General features: G+C 45.4%; 1 protein-coding gene across 1 annotated transcript in view; it reads left to right on the top strand.

The window, feature by feature from the left end:
* Window positions 1-21,195, top strand: part of C6H1orf94 (chromosome 6 C1orf94 homolog) — a 74,115-nt gene extending 52,920 nt beyond the window's left edge. Inside the window, exons 5-7 of the mRNA XM_075604613.1 lie at window positions 17,569-17,765; window positions 19,221-19,340; window positions 20,719-21,195. Of these exons, the coding sequence (XP_075460728.1) occupies window positions 17,569-17,765; window positions 19,221-19,299 (276 nt within the window). The 3' untranslated portion in view covers window positions 19,300-19,340; window positions 20,719-21,195. The remainder of the gene's footprint in view (window positions 1-17,568; window positions 17,766-19,220; window positions 19,341-20,718) is intronic.
* Window positions 21,196-21,529: the final 334 nt, after the last annotated feature.

The raw sequence follows: 21,529 nt of genomic DNA, 5'->3' as shown, positions 1-21,529 counted from the left end.
CCTTTGGTCCAACAATCCAAGACAGAGTCACCAAAGGGCGAGCATTGCACAGAGATAATCGGAGTGTCTCTGCCGAGAGCTTTATAGAGTTTGTTCCGGGGATGTAGCGTGTATCTGTACAGCATCTAGCGGTGGCTCCGTAACTTTGACAATTTCTGATGATATATACAGGGCTCAATAGTTCCCTCTCACACTTGCCCAACTCGCTTCATCGCTCATATCGACTTATTCAGGGGTTACCATGTTAGGCAAAGTGTCCCGTTGCAACAATAATTTCGACTGATAAAACTAAAGATTATATGCATTGTAGAATGATTTAACATATAAAGATATGTTCACTAATAACACATATCTCAAAATGAAATACGCTAAATGGTTGGAAATGAAACAAAAAACGAAATGAATATTGTGACAGGGTGAATCCCCTATCGGATAACGACGCAGAGGAAACCTGTGTAACGTGGTTGAGCCAGCACTGAGCAGGTGAATTCCAGAGCCGGCTGTCTTAGGCTGCGAAACCGCTGTGGCCGGCGGGGCGCGTGGCTGCGAACCACCAGACCCTTGCCCGAGTAGTCCCTGCCCCCGCTGCCTCCTTCCGACAGGGCTGACTACGTACTGTGACGCGTCAGCCGGCCGATACTGCAAGAATCTTGTGAATTTCGGCGTTGACGCGTCACGTAGTACGCGAGTCAGCCAATGGGGAGGAGGGGAGGGACGGAGCTAGGTGGGAGGCGTCTTGGGCGGGGAGCAGGGAAGTAGCTGCGTGTTATTAAAGTGTGTGTATGTGTGTATGTGTGTGTTGTGTGTGTGTTGTGTGTGTGTGTGTATGTGTGTGTGTGTGTATGTGTGTGTATATGTATGTGTGTGGGGGGGTGGACGGCACCACGATCAGAGCCCGTCCCCTTCCCTCCCACTCCCGCCCCCCTCTCTCTCCGGCTCCCGGCTCCCTACAGACCGCATATCGCGTTCTTTGTCTGTCAGCGCCCCGCCTGTCTGCAGTGCGGGCGCGCTGACTGAGGGAGTGGGGCCTTAGCCTAACTGACTTTTGTGTGTTATGGTTGGTAAGGGGCTTTATTCTGGAAGCCAGAGGGTCACGTGGTGATGACTTAGCTCAGATAGTGTCAACTCGCCCTCTTTTCCAAGCACGACAAGTTCTGTTTCTTTTCTTACTTTATTTTGGAGAAAGCAGGGGAAAACAGTATCTTGTGTAGAGGTGTAGGTCTAAATATCTCTGTGTGTGCTTAGTAGTAAAGGGAGGTGAAAAGATAATCCTGCAGCACCATTACAGGGGTTACAGCGAGGTACTCACGAGTCCAGAGGAATGGTGGAAAAGGAAAAAGCAATGTATGCTGGGTAGTAAGATAGTCTGGGGACAGACCATCTGTGGGCAGAGCAGAGGGGTAAGAAAGCAGACTAGCCCATTTGAGAGAAAGGCTGGGGCTGCTATGGCAACTCACAGGAGTGTCTGGGGGAGCTACAACATGTAGCAATAATGTTGCATCTTTAATACAACAAGCTGCTGGGAGAGAGGAAATGGCACTGTGTTCGTGTGCAGAACCAAACACATACAGCTAGCACTAATAAGCTGACAAGCAGGGCTGCGAGGAAAAGGGGGGGGGGGTGAAACAGAAATGTAGACTGGGGTATACCTGTTCCATGACACTCCCCGTCTGGTATCTGTAGATACCACTATATAACAGGCTATGTGGAACATATGTACAATGCAAACATAATATAACAATGCAAAAGTCCATATTCCCATAGCAAGGTGATACCGGCCGGTACCACTGGCGTCAAAGTCCTTTGGCCAACCTTCCAGTAAGGGAAGCCAGGTGGATGCACAGCTCTTAGTTAGCTTGATGCACCATAATGTCTTTTGTAAGAGTCTCTGGCACTGTTTCCTTTTAGCCTTGTGAGAAAACAGTCCTTTTGTCTCTGCAGTTTTATCCACAGAGCACATCCCCTTGTAAGTGCGCCAGTTGTGGTAGCTTGTCGCTCTATCACCTGGCGTTCGGCAGAAGGAGATGGCGTTTGGTTCCTTGCGGAAGCAGAACAACACTTCTGGAAGACTGGTTGTCGAATCTAGTCCAGTAAAGAGGGCGTCTCTCAGAGAGACTCCCTGAAGCTGAGTGCTGGGGTTGAACATTACCCGGATTTGATCGGGTTCCTGAGGGTGGTAGGCCCCAGGTGATTGGAGGTACCGACATTCTTCACCTTCCTCCATTAGAGGTGCTGGCTTTGCGTGGCCGGTAAGGAATATCTTTTGGATGAAGGCCACAAAGTTGCTTTTGGTCTCCGGCTCCCTTTGTGGGTTGCAGCGGAGCGGAGTGAGCCTAGAGATGACAGGTTCTCTATTGTTCAGGAGGCGTCTTTTTGGTGAACGGGCTGGTAGTGGAGTCACCCAACTGCTTAGTCCGTCTTTAGAGAGCTCCTTGACTGTTAACTTAGGGAATTCTCTATCTTCCCTTGATGGTGTTTGCTTGTCATCGTTCCTTGTTGTCTGGAACGCTGTGCACCGTAGTTCATCGGTACATTTCTCTTGCACGAGAAAATCTCCGCGTAGTTTGGTGAAACGCTTTTGTGTTTCTTTGTTAACTGCCATCGGGAGGTTATTGTCTCCCCGGACGTAACGAAGAACAGTCTCTTTTTCCCTAGTAAAACCCTTTATGAAATGTCTCTGTGGCTGTCTCTTTTTGGATGTGTGAGAGGACAGTCCTTTTGACACTGTGGCTTCACCTGTGGGGCGCAATCTTTTGCGGCTATGCCAGCCGTGGCAGTTGGTTGCTCTGTTGCTTGATACTCTGTGGAGAGGAACAACTGTACGTCTTAGTTGTGCCATTGCTCGCGGGAGTATTGTCTGATTGTTTATTGTTTTTTGGACGATCCCTTTGTCGGTCACCTTTGGGAGGTTACTCTCTTCCTTCGGTGGAATCGACTCATCATCCTTGACTGTCTGGACTGCTGAGCATCCTAAGCCATTGTCGCATCCCATCGGCGTGAGGATGTCTTTGTTGGTCTCAGGGGTATGACCTTGTCTTTTCTCTTCACTTGGCCCTTCGGTCACTTGGAGATGGCCAAGACATGGTTCAGAGAGAGATGTGTGTCCACATTCTGTCACCACCGTTCTGCGGGCATCAACGTAGTCTTGCCCGTGCTCTTTGTTGGTGCACGAGTTGCCCACTATCACCCATCCTAGGTCGAGTCTTTGGGCGTATGGCGCGTTGTGGGGTCCATTATGCTGTTTACGGACTTTATGTACCCTCATGATGTCCCTACCGAGCAGCAGCAGGATCTTGGCGCCTTGTTCTATCGGCCGGATGTGGTTGGCTATTCCTTTGAGGTGGGGGTAATGGAGTGCCACATCTGGTGTGGGAATCTCGTCCCTGTTTGTGTCCATGTGGTTGCACTCGATGAGTGTGGGAAGGGGCATGTTCACTTTGCCATCTATTGAGCATATGGTGTAGCCATTCACTCTTCTCCCTGTGGTCTCCATTCGCCCTGCACACGTTCTGAGAGTGTAAGGAGAAGCACCGTCTTGAATATTGAACATGTCGAAGAATTCTGACCTGTCCAGTGATCGGTTGCTCTGGTCGTCGATGATCGCGTACATCCGAATAGCCTTCTCAGGTTGTCCCTGGGGGTGCAGTGCGACAAGGCATATTTTGGAGCAGGACATTTTGTCACCTTCTTTTCCGCATACCTCAGTGCGCTGAGATGTGACGGATGTTGACTCTCCTTCTTCTTTCTCCCCGCCATGCTCCGCTACGGAGGATGGGTTCTTGAGTTGGTGCAGTGTCATCGCCTCTGGGTGTAACGCTGTCACATGCTTGTCACTTTCGCTCACTGTGCATTTGATCTCTTCTTTACAGTCCCTGGCTAGGTGAGTCGTGGAACCGCAGCACTTGAAGCAAACTCCGAATTCTCCAAGTAACCTCTTGCGTTCCTCTAGGGACTTCATCCTGAACCCAAAGCACTTGTTGAGTGGGTGTGGCTTCTTGTGTATGGGACATTCCCTGTTTGGGTCCCTTGGTTTCTTGTCTCCGGCGACCGACTGATCGGGAGTAGTTTGGGTCATGGGGGGCACGTCCGTCCTACGGACCGAGATGGGCGTTTGGGTGTTACCATATCTCGTCGCTGGTTTCTCGTTCCTCTGGCTGCTTGCACTGTATGTGGTTTGCGCACCCAAGAAGAAGCTGGGGTCGTTCCTCGTCCTTGCTGCTTCGCGAATGAAGCTCAAGAAAACTGAGAATGGGGGGTAGACGACTTGCTTCTCCCTTTTGTATTTGGAGCCTTGTGAGATCCATTTTTCTTGGAGGTTGAAGGGTAGCTTCTCCAGGATGGGTCTCACTCCACGAGCTGAGTCTAGGACGTTGAGACCTATTAAGGAATGGTCTTTCCTTGCGAACTCCAGTTTTGCAGCAGGTCTCCAAGATCTCGTAACTTCGAGTAGTCTTTATTTGTGATCTTGGGGAAGCTGTCGACTCTTTTGAAGAGCGAATCCTCGACTGCTTCGGGGTTGCCGTAGGACTCTTCTAGCCTTTCCCACACTAGGTCGAGACCTACTTGGGGTTGATGCGCCTTTGCTGCCCGCAGTCTTTTTGCGTACTCTCTGGATTCGTTTCCCAGGAACTTGACTAACAGGTTGAGCTCTTCCCTTGCTGAGAAGTCCAAGCTGTTGATTGCATCTTTGAACGTGAACTTCCACGTCCGGTAGTTCTCAGGGCGGTCGTCGAAGCTGATGAGTCCTGCGTGCACCAGGTCACGCCGGATCATGTACTTGGCTATGTCTGTCAGACCTGAGGCATCGGCGTGTTTGTCCCGTTCTGAGGTAGTTGCTGGGACGGTCTGTGCGGTCGCCTCTTCCTTGGCGTGGACACGTGATGGCTGCTGGCTAGTGTGAGGGGCTGTTTTCTCCCGCGTGGGTGTACCTGGATTGCGAGCCTGTTGTGGTGCATCCGTGTGCGCTCTGGCGTGTGGATCACTGTTGCGGCTGTGGCTATACAGGCAGCATGTGCCATTGACGGAGCAGCGTCTTCTCCTCGTGGTCCTAGCGAGTCTTCGGTGTCTGTGGAGTCGCTCCATCCGTGTTGAAATGGTGTGGTGGTGTTTACACTGAAGAGGCTCATTACGTAGTCTTCAGTGCGTCGGACCGGGTCCTCTGAGGCAATCCGTCTGTACGGTTGCTCCCCGCCATCCTGTTGCGCGGCTGCTTCCAGGACTTCGGCTTGGGCTATAGCGGCAGCAGCTTCTCTTTCTTGATTTAGGGCCTCTAGGTTGACGTCCACCTCTGCCTTTAACCGTGCAGCGGTGGCAGTGGCTGCGGCGGCGGTGGCAGTGGCGGTGGCAGCGGCTGCGGCGGCAGTGGCGGTGGCAGCGGCTGTTTGCTCCTCCTCTTCCAAGCGGGCCCTTTCTAGTTTCATGACTGCCTCTTTCTGAGTGTATTCGGCCCTGGCACGTGCGGCCTCTGCGGTGGCTCGCGTTTGCGCTAGACGCGTGAGATTGCGCTGATCTTGCTGACCTTGATGAGTGTCTGGATGTGCTGGAGCGCTGTGATGCAGTTTCCAGCAAAAGGTCCTTTCTCTGGTCTTCGGCCTCAGTGACAGTGGTCTGCACGAAGCCGTCACGCTCCCGGTCAGTTGCCTCCTGCTGGTCACGTTCGCTGAGGCTTTCCTCTGTGTTAATTCTTTTTAGGTATACGAGATATGTTTGTGACAGCATTTGGTAACGTTTGTGACTTGACCTCATTTGGGCTATAGCTTGCCTAATTTGTTTCTCCTGATCACTAGTACTTGCAACGTTACATATTTCACGATCAGTGTCCTCCCAGGTCTTCTCTAACCTTTCGCGGTGTGCTTCAATGTCAGTCTCATATTTTTCACGGGCCTTTTGTGTCAGTGTGACTGTCCGTTTGGGCCTTGCGCCTGCCCGCCAATGTTGCACTTGCGCAGCAGTCTATGTGTCTGAGTGATCGCTTTCCTGCGTGATGTCTGGTGAGGCTCTGAGTTCTGCCATGCTGTAGGTGTGTGTAGGCCTTTTGCCAGTGCGTGTGGCGTGCGGTCTTTTACCTTGTCAGCGATGGGCGGTCTATCTCAGATGATGCCGAGCGGTGTCCTGCAGCGTGCAGCATAGGGGAAGCTGTACTCACAGGTGTCCGGTGGCTCTGACCCGTGTCCTGGCGGGTGTCCGGTGGCGTGGCCCTTGATGGCGCTGGCCGTGGGGACGTACGCAGGGGTAGGTAAGATGGTGGCTCCTCACTTTGGGGCTGTGCAGAGGGTGAACTCAGACAGAGAAAAAGGCAGTTAGGTTTTGTGTAAGGAGCACTGTTTGTTGCAAGGCTGCTGTGCAGTTTGCTGTGTAAGGCTAAGGCCCCGCTCCCAGAGTCAGCGCACCTGCGCTGCTGACAGGCGGTGCGCTGAGATACACAGACCGCGATCTGCGGTCTGTAGGGAGCGGGAGCCGGAGCAGGAGGTGGGAGGTTTGATCGGGAGGTGGGCGGGAGGTGGGCGGTTTGACAGGGAGGGGGGGCGTGGCTTCAGCGGAGGGACCCGCTACTCTCCCCCCCCTCCCTCCACGGACTCGGGCTGGAGCTGGAAGGTAAGTTTAAACACACACACGCAGGCACTCATTCATACACGCGCACACACACACAGGCAGGCACTCACGCACTCATACACACACACGCGCGCACACACAGGCAGGCACTCACGCACTCATACACACACACGCGCGCACACACAGGCAGGCACTCACGCACTCATACACACACACACACACAGACAGAGGCAGGCACTCGGGCACACACACACACACACACAGACAGGCACTCACGCACTCAGACACATACACACACAGACAGGCACGCACTCAGACACACACACAGAGAAAGGCACTCACCTGCTTTCACTCCACACTCCTCCCCGCTCCCCGAAGCCTCTCCTCCTCCCGAAGCCTCCCCTCCCCATTGGCTCACAGCCACACATGTCACGCGTCATCGCTAGGAAACACCATTCTCTGGTGTCTCCAGCGGCTGACGCGCTACAGCGTGTAGTGCTCTGTGCAGCCAGGGGGGACCGGGACCGGCTCGCGAGGATTCCCCTGCTGGTGGGGAACTCGCGACCCGCCGCCCGCGCCAACGAGCGCAGCGGGACCGAGGCCTAAGCTGCTTGCTTGTACTGCTGTAGAGGCTGCTCTGTATAGCTGTGTAAGCTGCTTGCTTGTACTGCTGTAGAGGCTGCTCTATATTGTCATGGAGTCTGGAGTAGCAGCTCCTGTAAGTGTCTGTAAGGCACACGATATCTTTTCACTATTCTGGAAGCCAGAGGGTCACGTGGTGATGACTTAGCTCAGATAGTGTCAACTCGCCCTCTTTTCCAAGCACGACAAGGTCTGTTTCTTTTCTTACTTTATTTTGGAGAAAGCAGGGGAAAACAGTATCTTGTGTAGAGGTGTAGGTCTAAATATCTCTGTGTGTGCTTAGTAGTAAAGGGAGGTGAAAAGATAATCCTGCAGCACCATTACAGGGGTTACAGCGAGGTACTCACGAGTCCAGAGGAATGGTGGAAAAGGAAAAAGCAATGTATGCTGGGTAGTAAGATAGTCTGGGGACAGACCATCTGTGGGCAGAGCAGAGGGGGAGAAAGCAGACTAGCCCATTTGAGAGAAAGGCTGGGGCTGCTATGGCAACTCACAGGAGTGTCTGGGGGAGCTACAACATGTAGCAATAATGTTGCATCTTTAATACAACAAGCTGCTGGGAGAGAGGAAATGGCACTGTGTTAGTGTGCAGAACCAAACACATACAGCTAGCACTAATAAGCTGACAAGCAGGGCTGCGAGGAAAAAGGGGGGGTGAAACAGAAATGTAGACAGGGGTATACCTGTTCCATGACAGGCTTAGCCCTCCAACCGATAGATAGCGTAACAACTGTGATAGTCAGCGCCCCAGAGAGGAGCTGGGCCTGTTTCTTTTTGTTGTTCTTTTTACACTGAACATAAGCTGAATTTTATGTTGTTAAAACTTCGGCTAATAAAAAGCCTGTATTATTTTTACCCTGAAATAAGTTTCCTGTTTCAACCTCTGCTCACATCTCCTTCAAACATACATATGTTTTATAGACACAGCTAAAAAAAACGCAAAAATATTAATAAACCGAATGGTTCTTTTTCACCATTGTTAATCTGGTGCTATTTTTTTGCACTGAAATTGCATCATTTGATAAGTGACTAATTTCACTAGAATGGTGAAAATGTTATAGGACTGTTTGGAAAAATGAATGGACTATCAATAATTAAAATTTGATATCCACAATACTGTACTGTATATAGTATGCTACTCCTTTGTAATGACATCCCATTATACTGTATTTTATCATCTTCAGCCCTTCTCGATCCCCTGCTGGATGATGGCCTCCCTAATGATCTTCCAGGTACTGCGGTTGCAAGCCTCTCTTCTCCATGTTACTCCAAGACTTTTTCTCATTTCATCCTCCCATCTTTTTGGCTGTTGTTTTGGTGTTTTAATTTCTCTTGGAATCCAGTTGAGTTCAATCTCAGTCCAACGATGGTCATTTCTTCTTGCGATATGTCCGTCCCACATCAGTTTTAGTTTCTTCCCCCTTGTGATAATGTCACAGACGTTTGTTTGTTCCCCCCCCCCCACCCCCCCTCTAATGCTGGTTAGACCACTATATCCAGAAACATACATGTCCAGTATTACCTCTATTTTTTTTACTGGACATAGTGTCCAAATATTGGACAGTCTGGTTCAATACTGGACACCTGGCAACCCTAGGTCTGTGGGGTGCACCCTCTGGGCGGCTCCACTGACCGCTGTGTCTTGCAATAGAGGGTCTGGTTCCTTGGATCTTTCTGCCAGCACAGTCCTTCTGTCCTCAAGACAACACTGTGTAGTTTGTGCAGCACGCCGTCAAACCTGCTTGATGAGCCAGGTGGTAACTAGATAATTGACTCCAGCTGCCGTTAAACAGCTCCTTGCTGGACTCATCAGCTATAGACAGGCTTTTGTTGTGCTGCCTTTTTAAATCAAGGAAAGGCGCTGTGCCAGTGCCCTCCAAAAGCACTACATCCTACAGCTGCAGCTAACCTTACTGTCTCCGGTGCAGCTGACACTCGCTGTCACATGACCGCGGTAGTTGCGGCATCAGAGGATTAACACAGCTCAGGGTCCCATTTGGAAAAATGTTACCCCCCGCAGCGTTATCTTGGCAGAACGTGTCTCCGGCGCCAGGGACTTTTGCTTCTCGACAACGACGCTGGGGACAGTGAGTCTTTCTATATCTCTATCTTCATCCTCCTACTGATTTCATTTGAAAAGGTTCCCATCCATTGATATTTGCTGGCCAAGTTATACATACGCACAAGAGTAATGATATTTCCTTGATATGTAGCATTGACAGTGTACACAGTGCTACGCATAGCATTTTGCAGGCACAAAGATTCCTTGCCCTTAGTGCCTGAGGAACAGGTAGATAAAGTGACTTGCCCACGGCCACAAGGAGATGACTACATCATTTCAACCAGACTCCCCTGCTTCAATGTTATTGTTTTCACAGTGTATTTACAGACCACCCCTCTTCATATATACATACACACAATATGTATATATATAAACGAATAGACGATACTGTTCTTTGGCTAACGAAATGCTTTTATATGTGCGAGCTTTCGAGATACACTGATCTCTTCTTCCGGCGGTGTTACAATGGATAAAGCAAGAAAGGGTTTTACTTAAAAACAGTGCATCCTGGAATGTATCTGTGACTGAAGCCTATCCATCCCCCCTGTGCAGTATGCGATTTATGACTTAAGGTGTTAAATGGTCCCTGAATGTTAGTGATGTAAGAGTGTATGTGTGTGTGTGTATTTATGTAAATATAAATGTATAAAGCGCCCGCAGTGTATACAGCACTTTACAAAAGGTGTGTAGAAATGTAAGAGGGTGTTGCATTACTATTAGTGTATGTAGATACTATGTGGTCTCTATTGGTATATAGGGATAGAATTACATTGTACATTTTGTATGTGTAAGAGACAGCTGTGTATGCATTTATATAGTGCAGTTTGTATAGACATGGCCTTTAGCACTCATAGGAAGAGAGTTCTCTTGTGTCAGGGTAGTGACTCATGAAACTGCGGTCTCGGTTTGTCTCTTGCTGGTTTGCATTAGTGTCTTGCCGGGCCATAACAGCTGGTGATGGTTTGCACTGATGTCCATTATCAGCTGTCACTGGGTTGCATTTGTTTCCTGCTGGGTGGCAACACTGCATACCAACGCACTCACCACGTTGTCTATCCTGTTTTACCCGCCCCCCCAAAAAAATTAAGTTCTGTTATACGCAGACCGTTTAGTGTTCTGCACCCATTCTCCACCATATGTGACACACGGCTTACTCAGGGGGCTTTGCCATCTGTCTGGGCCCACTAGAATACAGTCTTTTAGGGGGAGTAAAGCGAGGAGACGTAGTGCAATGTCCCTTTAAGCAGGCTTCTGCCTGGTTTATTCAGTCCCAGGCACTGGCACTGCAACACTTTGAAAACAAATGCAAAACAAAACCCTGCTCATCTGAGCAATAACTAAACACAGGATCACCCTGACTAAAGATGGGCGCTTGCCCGCTTTCAACAAACAAAAATAAGGAACTTTACAAGATAACATAGGATCAGAATGATTTACTCTTTTGGGTAAAAGACTCTCCCCTTTCTGCTTCCAGCACAGTTCTGCCTCCAGGCTCTTAGAGGGAGGGGAGAGCAGCCAAGAAACCAGCCTTAAAGACCTGATTTCCAATTAGCAGGGCAGGTGACAGAAATCAGGCAGCAGACAAACTCTGGTCTGGATCCCTCATCCCTCAGTTCCAGCACCTACGAAACTGTGGGATAGAGTACATCCCTTCTGTGGCTGCACTTTACAGAATAAATAGGATAGAAGCTGTCCAGTATCCTAGGAGCCCTACAGTATATACTTATTACCATTCCATGGTTTCTGTCACAATATATATATACACAGATATAGCAGGTGGTATTGCACTCACTGGGGTGTGCCAGCGAGCGCAATAGTGTGGTAGCCCCACCCCTTTGTTGCACATTACAATGCCGCTGGGTGTTCTGTGAGTCCCGCAGCACGTTCCCCTAAAGGACGCCAGCTGGAACATTGCCAGCTGCTACATATGTGTGTGTATATGTATATACAGCAGCACCCTGTTATAACACGGTGCTCAGGGGCCACAGAATGAGATCGTGTTATAACCGGGATCAAGATTTAAAAAAAAAATGTGTGTCTGTGTGTGTATATATATATATATGTGTGTGTGTGTATATGTGTGTGTATATATATATATATATATATATATATATATATATATGTATAAATGTATATGTATATATGTGTGTGTGTGTATTTAAAAAATAAAAAAAATAAAACGGGAGCCATGCTCACACCGCGTTATTCGCGGATCTGCGTTGTAGCGGATCGTGCTATAACGGGTTGAGCTGTATATACATTCACACAAATGGAGAAATAGGGCAAGAATTTTAAGATATTAGTAAAATATAGGGTGCCTACGTAATCTCAAAAAGTGTTATGCATATATATATATATATATATATATATATATATATATATATATATATATATATATATACACACTATCAAAAATGAATAGATGATACCGTTCTGTGGCTAACAACATGCTTTTATTTGTGCGAGCTTTCGAGATACACTGATCTCTTCTTCCGACAATGTTACATTGAATAAAGCAGGCAAGGGGTTTACCCAGAAACAGTGCATCTTGGAAGTAATAATCAGTAATAATCGCTGGAAGAAGAGATCAGTGTATCTGGAAACCTCACACAAATAAAAGCATTTCGTTAGCCACAGATCGGTATCGTCTATTCATTTTTGATTATTAAAACTCGGCTAACACGGTACTGATACATATGTGTGTGTTTGTGTGTGTGTGTGTGTGTGTGTGTGTGAATTTAACAGAGCATCAGTGTCCATATGACACATTGCTTTGGGAATATTTTATGTAAAAAGTAGCACCAAAGCTATTTATCACTCTCTACAAATTGTACTACAAATGCCAAACCTAGATTCAGAAAGGTTAGAATATACAGCGAGTCCCTAAGAAGCTGATTAGGTTCCTGCTTAGCAGCCCCCTAAATCAGTGCAATATGAGAGTATAAGTCAAGGTTCACATAAAACATGAAGTTTAACCCCTTTACTGCCTACTACAGTATGCACCGGTTTTCTTTCTTCCAGTACATCAATATACTGTAAAAATACGGGAAAAGAGTCCAAAGACGGATCTAACCCATTTTAAGTATTAAACTGGGGCAATTTGAATGATTCCGAGAAAAAGCCTCTTTTGTCCAAAAATTGTAACTGAGCAATATGGGGAGTGATTATGTGAAACAAGGTTATTAGAAATACTAAGAAGATCAGTTAGTAAGGAGTTATAGACGGGTTCTAGGGAGCAACAAGAAGAGTTATAGGGATTAGTTATATGGAGCAACAGGAGTTATAGGGAGCGTTTATATGGAGCAATAAGAGGAGTTATAGGGAGCGGTTATATGGGTCAAAAGGAGGTGTTATAGGGAGCAGTTATATGGGTCAAAAGGAGGTGTTATAGGGAGCAGTTATATGGGTCAAAAGGAGGTGATATAGGGAGCAGTTATATGGAACAAGAGGAGGGGTTATATAGAGCAATAGGAGGTGTTATAGGGAGGAGTTATAAGGAGCGGTTATATGGAGCAATAGGAGGAGGTATAGGGAGCGGTTATGGGGCAATAGGAGGAGTTATAGGGAGCAGTTATATGGCGCAATAGGAGTAGTTATAGGGAGTGGTTATATGGGGCTATAGGAGGAGTTATAGTGAGCAATAGGAGGAACTATAAGGAGCGGTTATATGGAGCAATAGGAGGAGTTATAGGGAGCGGTTATATGGAGCAATAGGAGGAGTTATAGGAAGTGGTTATATGGATTAATAGGAACAGTAATAGGGAATATTTATATGGAGTATGTTAAGAAGGCGTTAAGGTAGTGGTTAAATGCAGCAATAGGAGAAATTAGGTGATCTACAGTATATATGTACATAGGATGTCTCTTGTCATTTATCTCCTTTTTTGAGTGTTACTGTATATACACCGCCAGTGCACACTCTGCTGTTGAATGCATTACAAGCCTGTCAAAGGGTTGACAGTGAGCAGTGAGAGTACACGTACAGCGCAGTAAACATCATTACAGCGTGAGCAGATCTGTGTCAGAGAAGCATCTTTATTACACTAAGTGCAGCATGCCAAACTGAATTACATTGTGATACCTAGCATGATAAAACAATGGTACCTGCCATTAAAGTCCTTGTCAGGCTCGCAATCATTCACCAATGTTGTGTGAGGTTCACTGCTTTGGAAATGAATCATTTCGAAGTCCCAGGCACATGCCTGTTAGCCCTACGCAGGATAGAAATGCATCTTGACATGTAAAGCAGCGGCTTGCAACCTTGTAAGAACCAGAGATACCTATCTATGTCTATAGTGTGACATGCATAAATATATATATATATATATATATATAAAACAAATATATATTCACCGTGCTTCTCGGTGTAAGGAGCATGCTGCTGGTGAAAAGATTGGCCTGAGTCTGTAATGCAAAGGAGATTTTTGGTTACATCCTTTGATCAAATAATGACAAGCCTGCTAACCAACGTCAAGGTAAGTCTCAGTAGCAGGTCCTTATGCTAAATGCATACAAATGTTCTGTGAAATATATCCTGAATGGGGGTTAATAAACTAAGCATAAGTTTATATATATATATATATATATATATATATATATATATATATATATATATATATATATATATACACACACACACAGGTCGACAAATCACCCAAAAATCTACTCGCTGAACCAAAAAGCCCCTAGCCCCCAGCCCCGCTTTTTAAAAAAGAAATTTAATAAATTCCTAGTAAGAACTGATAACAACATTCGTTTTTGACATAACAGTTTATTTATTGTATTACATTTATACTTTACTACAATTAGTCCTTGTTACATAATTACGTGTGTGTATGTGTGTGTGTGTGTGTGTGTATGTGTGTGTAAATGGCGGATCTAGAAAAAAAAAGCCAGATGTGAATGACTAGTTTCCTGAACCCTTTAACCAGTGTCTTAGCGCCCCCACTTCACAATATCTAAAACAGCAATCCCACCTGGGATCTTACCTGATCCGCAGTCCCTCAATGTTCAGGTACCCTCATTCCCGCAATGTTATACATTGGAGGGGAGGTGTTACCCTATCTGTCTTCCGGGTTAGGGGGGATTCCGATGTCTCCCGTGTGAAGCTCGAGAGTCAGATCTGGAAGAAAGCAGTATAGGTTATTTCGGTGTAGGTATAGGGCAGTTAAGATATATAGGGTAAATAAGATATCCAGATCCAGAGTGTGAGAGAGTGTGGGTGACAGAGAGACAGAGAGTGTGGGGGTGACAGAGAGAGTGACAGAGAGGGGGTGGGTAAAAGAGGGGTGGCTGACAGAATGGGTGGGTGACTGTGACCGACTCTTGGGTGGGTGACAATACCCTACAGTATTTGGGAATAAATATTGCTAAGTCATACAATAATCTATATCAAGCTAACTTTCCTTACATGTATAAAACGCTTAAAAAATACCTCAAAACTTTGGGGTCGAAATTACACTTTTGCCAAAGATTCTTTATTTATTTTGAGTCTTACCTATCCTTGTTAAAACTAAATATATCCATGACCTACACCGACACACAATGCTCTTTATACTGTATGCAACAAAAACAAAATTAGACTTTGACGCAATACCCTATACAGCCCAAAAGATGAGGGAGGGTCAGCAGTACCCCATCTAAAGTTATAATAGCAGGTGGCACAGATAGCAGAATTAGCGCTATGGCATGTCTCTCCTTATAATATCAGATGGGTGTAAAGTTGTGCGATACAGTTGACCTGAAAACAGGGCTCACTACAACAGAGTCAAATATGCCTCCTCTCTTCCTTTATCCTCTATTCAAACCAGGATGTGTTGTAGGAGATTATGCATGGTGGTTAAATAAGGATCTTCTGAGAGCGACTGATATGACTTCAGGCACTAATATCAAATCTTTTGAACTCCTAAAGGAATAGAATCAGATTCCTAACTCTGAATTATTCTGCTACCTACAACGCCGACACTTTATCACAACTAAATTCTCGAAAAAAAACTTGCCGTCAGGCAAGTTGCCATCATTTGAAATGTTCTGCAGATCATAGGGAAAGAGTCACATTTCCTTTCTACACCAATGTTTTATTCCAGTACAAATGTAGCAAGACTGAACGCTTCCGCCACCGCCACTCGCAGTCCAGCAACTGTGATGGTCGTGGCACCAAAGGATTAATGTTTTTGGGTGTTCCATCCAGCATGGACCCCCAGCAGTGCTATTGCTTCAGACACTATCCCCAGTGCCGCTGACTTTTATTTGCTCGTCCGTGGTGCTAGGGATGGCAAGTCTTACTACGTCTGCACATCAAGATAGAGATTTATTTCACAATAGACAGTGGGAATCAGATTTAGGTGAAACATTAGAACACCGAAATCTGTGATGACGTATGGAAATTAATAGCTTCAATTTCCATCAATACCATAATAAAAGAGAATAGTTAAACATCTCATATTGCTGGTATATGACTCCTAACAGAATTTAATTAAATATATGGCCAGACCACACCAAAGTGCTTCTGTGGATGTGACCAAAGGGTGACGATGCTACATATATGTTGGAGGTGCACCATAATTACTAGACTCTGGTCACAAGTATTCAGCCTTTGGGTTTATCAATTCATACTAACACTTGGGTAGCCCTCTTGAATAGGCCACTGCTGAACGACTCTTATAGAGAACGCAACTAATCACTCACATTTTGGCAGTGGCTAAGTGCTCTATTGCGGCGTTGTGATAGGGCCCCACTCCATTAATGGCTAAAATTGTCAATAAAGTGTGGCAAGTAACGTACTATGCAAAAATTGACCACATTTCTCAACAATACAGTGGAGTAATTCACGATCATATACCCGTGGCTACTTATGTTGGGAGGCTCAACATTTGACCCTATGACCATAATCCTATAAAGACACCCTATGTTCCTCTGACTCGCTCCCAACATCTAATCAAATTAATCTCACTTCATAACCACCTGATGTGCAAGTGATGCCCTTTTGCAAAGTTATATTGAATCTAGATAAGAACAAACAATGGCCATTCTAAAATCTTATTCCGCAAACTATACTAGGAATATCAAGTGTGCATCCCTTGTGGTATGATGTTCTCATGTTACTATGGAACTTTCTTACCTGCTCCCCCTCTTTTTCTGTATCACTCCTCCCTTCCCTGTTTTTTTTTCTGTATCCCATTGTCACGGTAGCTTATGACAAGATATAATGAACACCAAATATCTGGGTTGAACTGAACGAGGCTTAGATATAATAAAATATATTTATTTCTTAAAAAAGGTGAACACAGCAATATAGTACAATTAACAGAAAAGAAGGTAACGCTTACTTTGGGTTGGGGGATGGAGAAGTATCAGCTAGCAATTCTCCAGCAATCCGGTGACATTCCAGCTGGAATCAGAAGCACAACTAAAAACTGTAGGGTTGACACAGTTTATATACCTGTGTAACCCTATTCTTAACATTGAATACAGACTATTGGTGAACAATTATCTGTATCCAATCCCTAACGTGGAGACACAGATTAACCCATGCCCCCCAGCTAATTAGCCCATGTTTACTGGGACTCTATGGGTAGCCCCATAATTAAATCAGGGGCGACGACCAATCTACCAAATGAAGTATCTGCATTGTTTGTAGGTGTAGACATAACACTTACAAACCACTCCAGTTTGATGATTCTCTGCCCTCAGGTAACAATTAGAGTGGCAGAGTCTTGTTGATTAGTACTTGGTCTGTTGATTAGTACTTAGTGTAAACAATCCGGGCAGTTAACTTTTGATCACAGTGCTTAGGCTCAATCAGCCGGCTGCCCTTCATGACCTATTAGCATAGCAGATGGTCTGCATTTTCAGAGCAGATCCAAAATACCATACATATATACTTTAATATCTACACATATTAATAAGTTCCATTCTGGTGGGCTCAGTGGATAGAAATTTGCCAGTTCTTAATGCCTACAGTGACTCCACATATTGGCCAAATACCAACTCTCTGTGACCTCCAGAACTGGAGATACAGAAATGCACTTTAAAACATTAAAATACAGGATTATAATGAAACATGGGAACAGGGGAACATACAGTTTCCTGACATGACAAGGTGTAAGCCACATTCCTGGACCGCAGTCCAGTTAACCCCTTGCCTCCCTGGTGAGGTCAGGGGGTGGCCATATGGGGTGCAACCCCTTTAATACTGGACCAACCCCCCTCTCCAGCTACACCCATATCCTATGCATAAGATACAATACAATTGTAAGTAAATATATATATATTACAGATATATTTTGGGTTTTTCCTCCCCCTTTTCCTAGGTTCATCCATACAACCCCCAGCAAGTTTCACAGCCGGTGTTCTGTACCCCATACAGCCCGCTGCTACATTATATACCATTTGTGCAGCCGGATTATTTGTACCAACAGAGGAACTCATCCAAACCGACAACGAACACCCGAGATCCTCCCCCGATGGCAGGCGACGGGCCGCAATTTCTCTTCCCTCATCTGTACAGGTAGGTTTAAGAGGATACAGTGCATGAAAGAAAAATGTACTGCTTGGGTGAGGCCCCCATGACGTGGCTACCAAGTCTCGAGATTTGGCAAGCCAGGGGCCCCATGACATAGAAGCACCAGCAGAGTGTTCATGTGACAACTACTCCAGTTTATTTTCACTTGCTTCACGCCACCAGCACAGAGCTGTTTTCCAAGCAGAGTACAAATGGTGCCGTCTTATCCTTAATTTCACAGATAAGGTCCTTTGAAATCCAGGGATGTCACTAAATGAGAGGGGATTTGTAGCAAATGGAATTTTGTTTTTGGGCATATTTTGTAGGGATTAATACACCGTTTAAAAACCTCAGCGAGCAGGGAAACACAAGACAAGTGTACAGTATGGGGAATACATCTTAAAATAATAAACATGCACATGAAACTGTACCTTTAAGTAAAGCAGATATCAATAGATTATGTAACAATATGGCAGAGAAGAGGTTAGTAATGGCCAGAGTTGATTGATTAAAACAATCTACACAATGACATTAATTGAGTTTATAATAGAGTTAGTATGTATAGGTCATGGCATAATACAAGAAGGGTGCATAGGGTTCCTGGAAATGAGCATAGTGAAATGAAGCTGAGCCATGTCTAAAGTTTGAGTCGCCCATCTATAGCCCATGGTAATAGTAACCCTGTGAGACCTCTCTAAGGCCCTTATTCAATATGCAGTGAAGCCACTTTCCTGTGTTGGTGAAGATTTTTGCCCTGTTCATTTGGATAGAGCTTTTCAGGCACTGAGAAGCAGCTTCACATCATATTCAATATGGGCCGAAGTGAGTTTCACTAATTGGAGGATAGTCATTTAGAACAAGTCTCACTCACTGGAAAGCAGTCATACTCACTTGAAGTCAGTCATTCTCACTGGAAGGCAGTCACACTCACTGGAAGGCAGTCACACTCACTGGAAGGCAGTCACACTCACTGGAGGGCAGTATCATACAGTTGAGAACCGTCTCACTCACTGGAAGTCAGTCTCACATAGTCAAAAACAGTCCCACTCAATGAAAGGCAGCCCCACTCAATAAAAGTTAGCCCCACTCAATGAAAGGCAATCCCACTCAATGAAAGGCAGTCCCACTCAATGAAAGTCATCCCCACTCAATGAAAGTCAGCCCCACTCAATGAAAGGCAGTCCCACTCAATGAAAGGCAGTCACACTTTATGCACCGGATGCTAAAATGATGAGCACGAGAAATAAACACGAATATGGACACATAAGATATTCTGACAAGTGAGAAAACTGATAACTTAAGCATATCCAAGTCAACTACCTGAGCCAATCAAATGTCCCATGTCTAAGAGCAGCTCATGTAGCTCCTGTTGCGTATAAATAAGAAAGCATCTAAGCAAAGCAGATTGAGCATGGCTAATGTCACAGCACTTATACATTATAATGAACTGTCATCCATTAGGTTCAATCCTCCCATCACTAGACCAGTAATAAACGGCCCTTACTTTACGTCCAGTGGGAATGGAATGAAGCCGTTTTGATTCCTCATCAATGCAACTGAGCATTAAAGATGTGAACCCAAGTAAGTACCGTCTGTCTCCACCGGGCTTATATACTGCTGCGGCACAGTTTATTCGAGCATTTGCCCGTTCTGTGCCGCAGCAGTAACCTGGCGCGCGCCCGAGTGTGACGGGCGCGCGCCGAAGCAGCGGAAGAGCGCCCTCCGATCGGGGCGCTCTCCCTACCGCTGCCGGGTCCGCCGGGTCCCCCGGAACCCCCTGCCGCTGTCCCGCGATCGCGGGACACCAGGGCTCCCTCGGGGAGCCCCTGGACACGCGTGCAGGGGGCGCACGCTCCCGATGACGCGTGACCGCGCGTCTATGACGCGCGGCACGCCGAGGGGCGGCCACTAGCAAGCCGGGAGATTTCCCGGCTTGCGGTACCGACCACACTTCAATAAAGTGTGTCGGTAGTGTAGGTGCTAATCAAACCTACTGTATCTAATGTGATTAGCCAAGCGTTAAGTCAATTAATTGTAATTGTCTTTACACAATAAATCTATAAAACAGAAGAGCAAGGCAACCCACAATCTGGAGACTCTTAAATAACATAATCAAGGATGAAAAAGCTGATAAAACGCATTCACAATGTGCAAAATACAATAAGCTTATCTGTATAAGATACAGATAGTTGGAGACTCTGTGCTGCCGGCTGGCAGGACTTTCGTGCTGCAGTGACATCACTGGTCGAAGCTCCAGTAGGCTACAGGTCCTCCACAAAGACAAAGTCCTTCCTCCTACGCGCTTCACAACTAAACAATCTTGCTTCTTCAAGGGACTCCCTTCAAAAAGCAACATTGATTAGTTGCGAAACAACCTGCACATTGTGGGTTACCTTGTGCTTCTGTTTTGTTGAATTGTTGAATTCTGGTGTCTTTGTGTGGGAAGTGAGGACTCCTTTCCCTCTAATACAGTATATAGGAAACAGGTAAAGAGGGTTACATGTAGATTTTGCACTTTCTGTCTTTGTGTACATACTGTGTAATATATATATATATATATATATATATATATATATATATATATATATATATAAAGCACAAACAAAAAACATACAATGTGTAAACTGTACAATAACAATTTATTGATACAATATAAGAGAAAACCCTCACAAATAAAATCGCAAGCTTATCTGACTTTGCCCATCTAGGATGGTGTGCCCCCTGTCCGGCGGGTGGTGATAACGTCACTGACTGGTTACTTCTCATCTACTATGGGTCTTTTGCGGGGACAATCTACTCCAACATATATATCAAGCAAATGTACCTATGTATAGTATACTGAATAAAGCTGTTAGATGGTTGAGTGCGTTCATTGCATTCCACAACCAATTTATGTTGCTAAGCAGACTGTGCCTTAAAAACCTGGCTAATTTTCTTTTTACATATCTTTATATTTCAGGATGTACAGTTGACGGACGCTTGCCAACGTTTTGCACCGGAAACCTAAAGAAATATCTTTCTCCTATCCGCCTCCCACCCCGACCAGAAACTTTAACTAAAAGCATTTATCAGAATCCGCTCTTTGTCTCACAGCAGAAGCTGCGTTTTCTCCCACCGACGTTCGCTTCACATGCTGACAGTTTGATTGCGTTAATAACAAGCTCAACTTCAATTATATTTACAGGGGAACAAACGTCTATTACAGATCTCAGTGATGTAAAACAAGACTTGTAAACTTGACAGTCATGGAAATAAAATTGAAAGAAAACTCCACTTAACCCGAAGGTAGCTAAAGGGTTAAATTTTACAATGCATTTACAGTGTTATCCCCCCCAGCAAAAAGTTCAAATATATGTAAGAATTCGAGCATTTTTTTATCCGTTTGACTCGTGTGTTATTTGGCTACAATAGTTTGTGAAGAATAAATAAGATTATATTTCAGGATTTGTTTGAATTTGTGAGTTTTATGAGTAAAAAAACATAAAATGTGTGTGAGAGTCGCACGCCGACAAAAAAAATGATCCAGCAATGTCAATGTTAAAGACATAAATAGCAGCAAAAAAAACAGGTTGTTAACATTTCTATAAAAATGTTATTTTAAAAAAAAATGGATGCATTTTAATCGGTCATTACATCACAAGATTGCATATATTTAAAAGACTGGGCAGACGCATAAAAGTTTGTGGGAAAAAAGGTTTTATTTTAGAGCAGATCCTATTCTCAACAGACACTTAAGGGGCTATGCACTAAACAGTGAGCTTTTGCGTTCC

The sequence above is a fragment of the Ascaphus truei genome, chromosome 6 (genome assembly GCF_040206685.1).
Source record: "Ascaphus truei isolate aAscTru1 chromosome 6, aAscTru1.hap1, whole genome shotgun sequence".
Classification (NCBI taxonomy): domain Eukaryota; kingdom Metazoa; phylum Chordata; class Amphibia; order Anura; family Ascaphidae; genus Ascaphus; species Ascaphus truei.
This window is presented reverse-complemented; position numbering and strand designations above follow the sequence as displayed.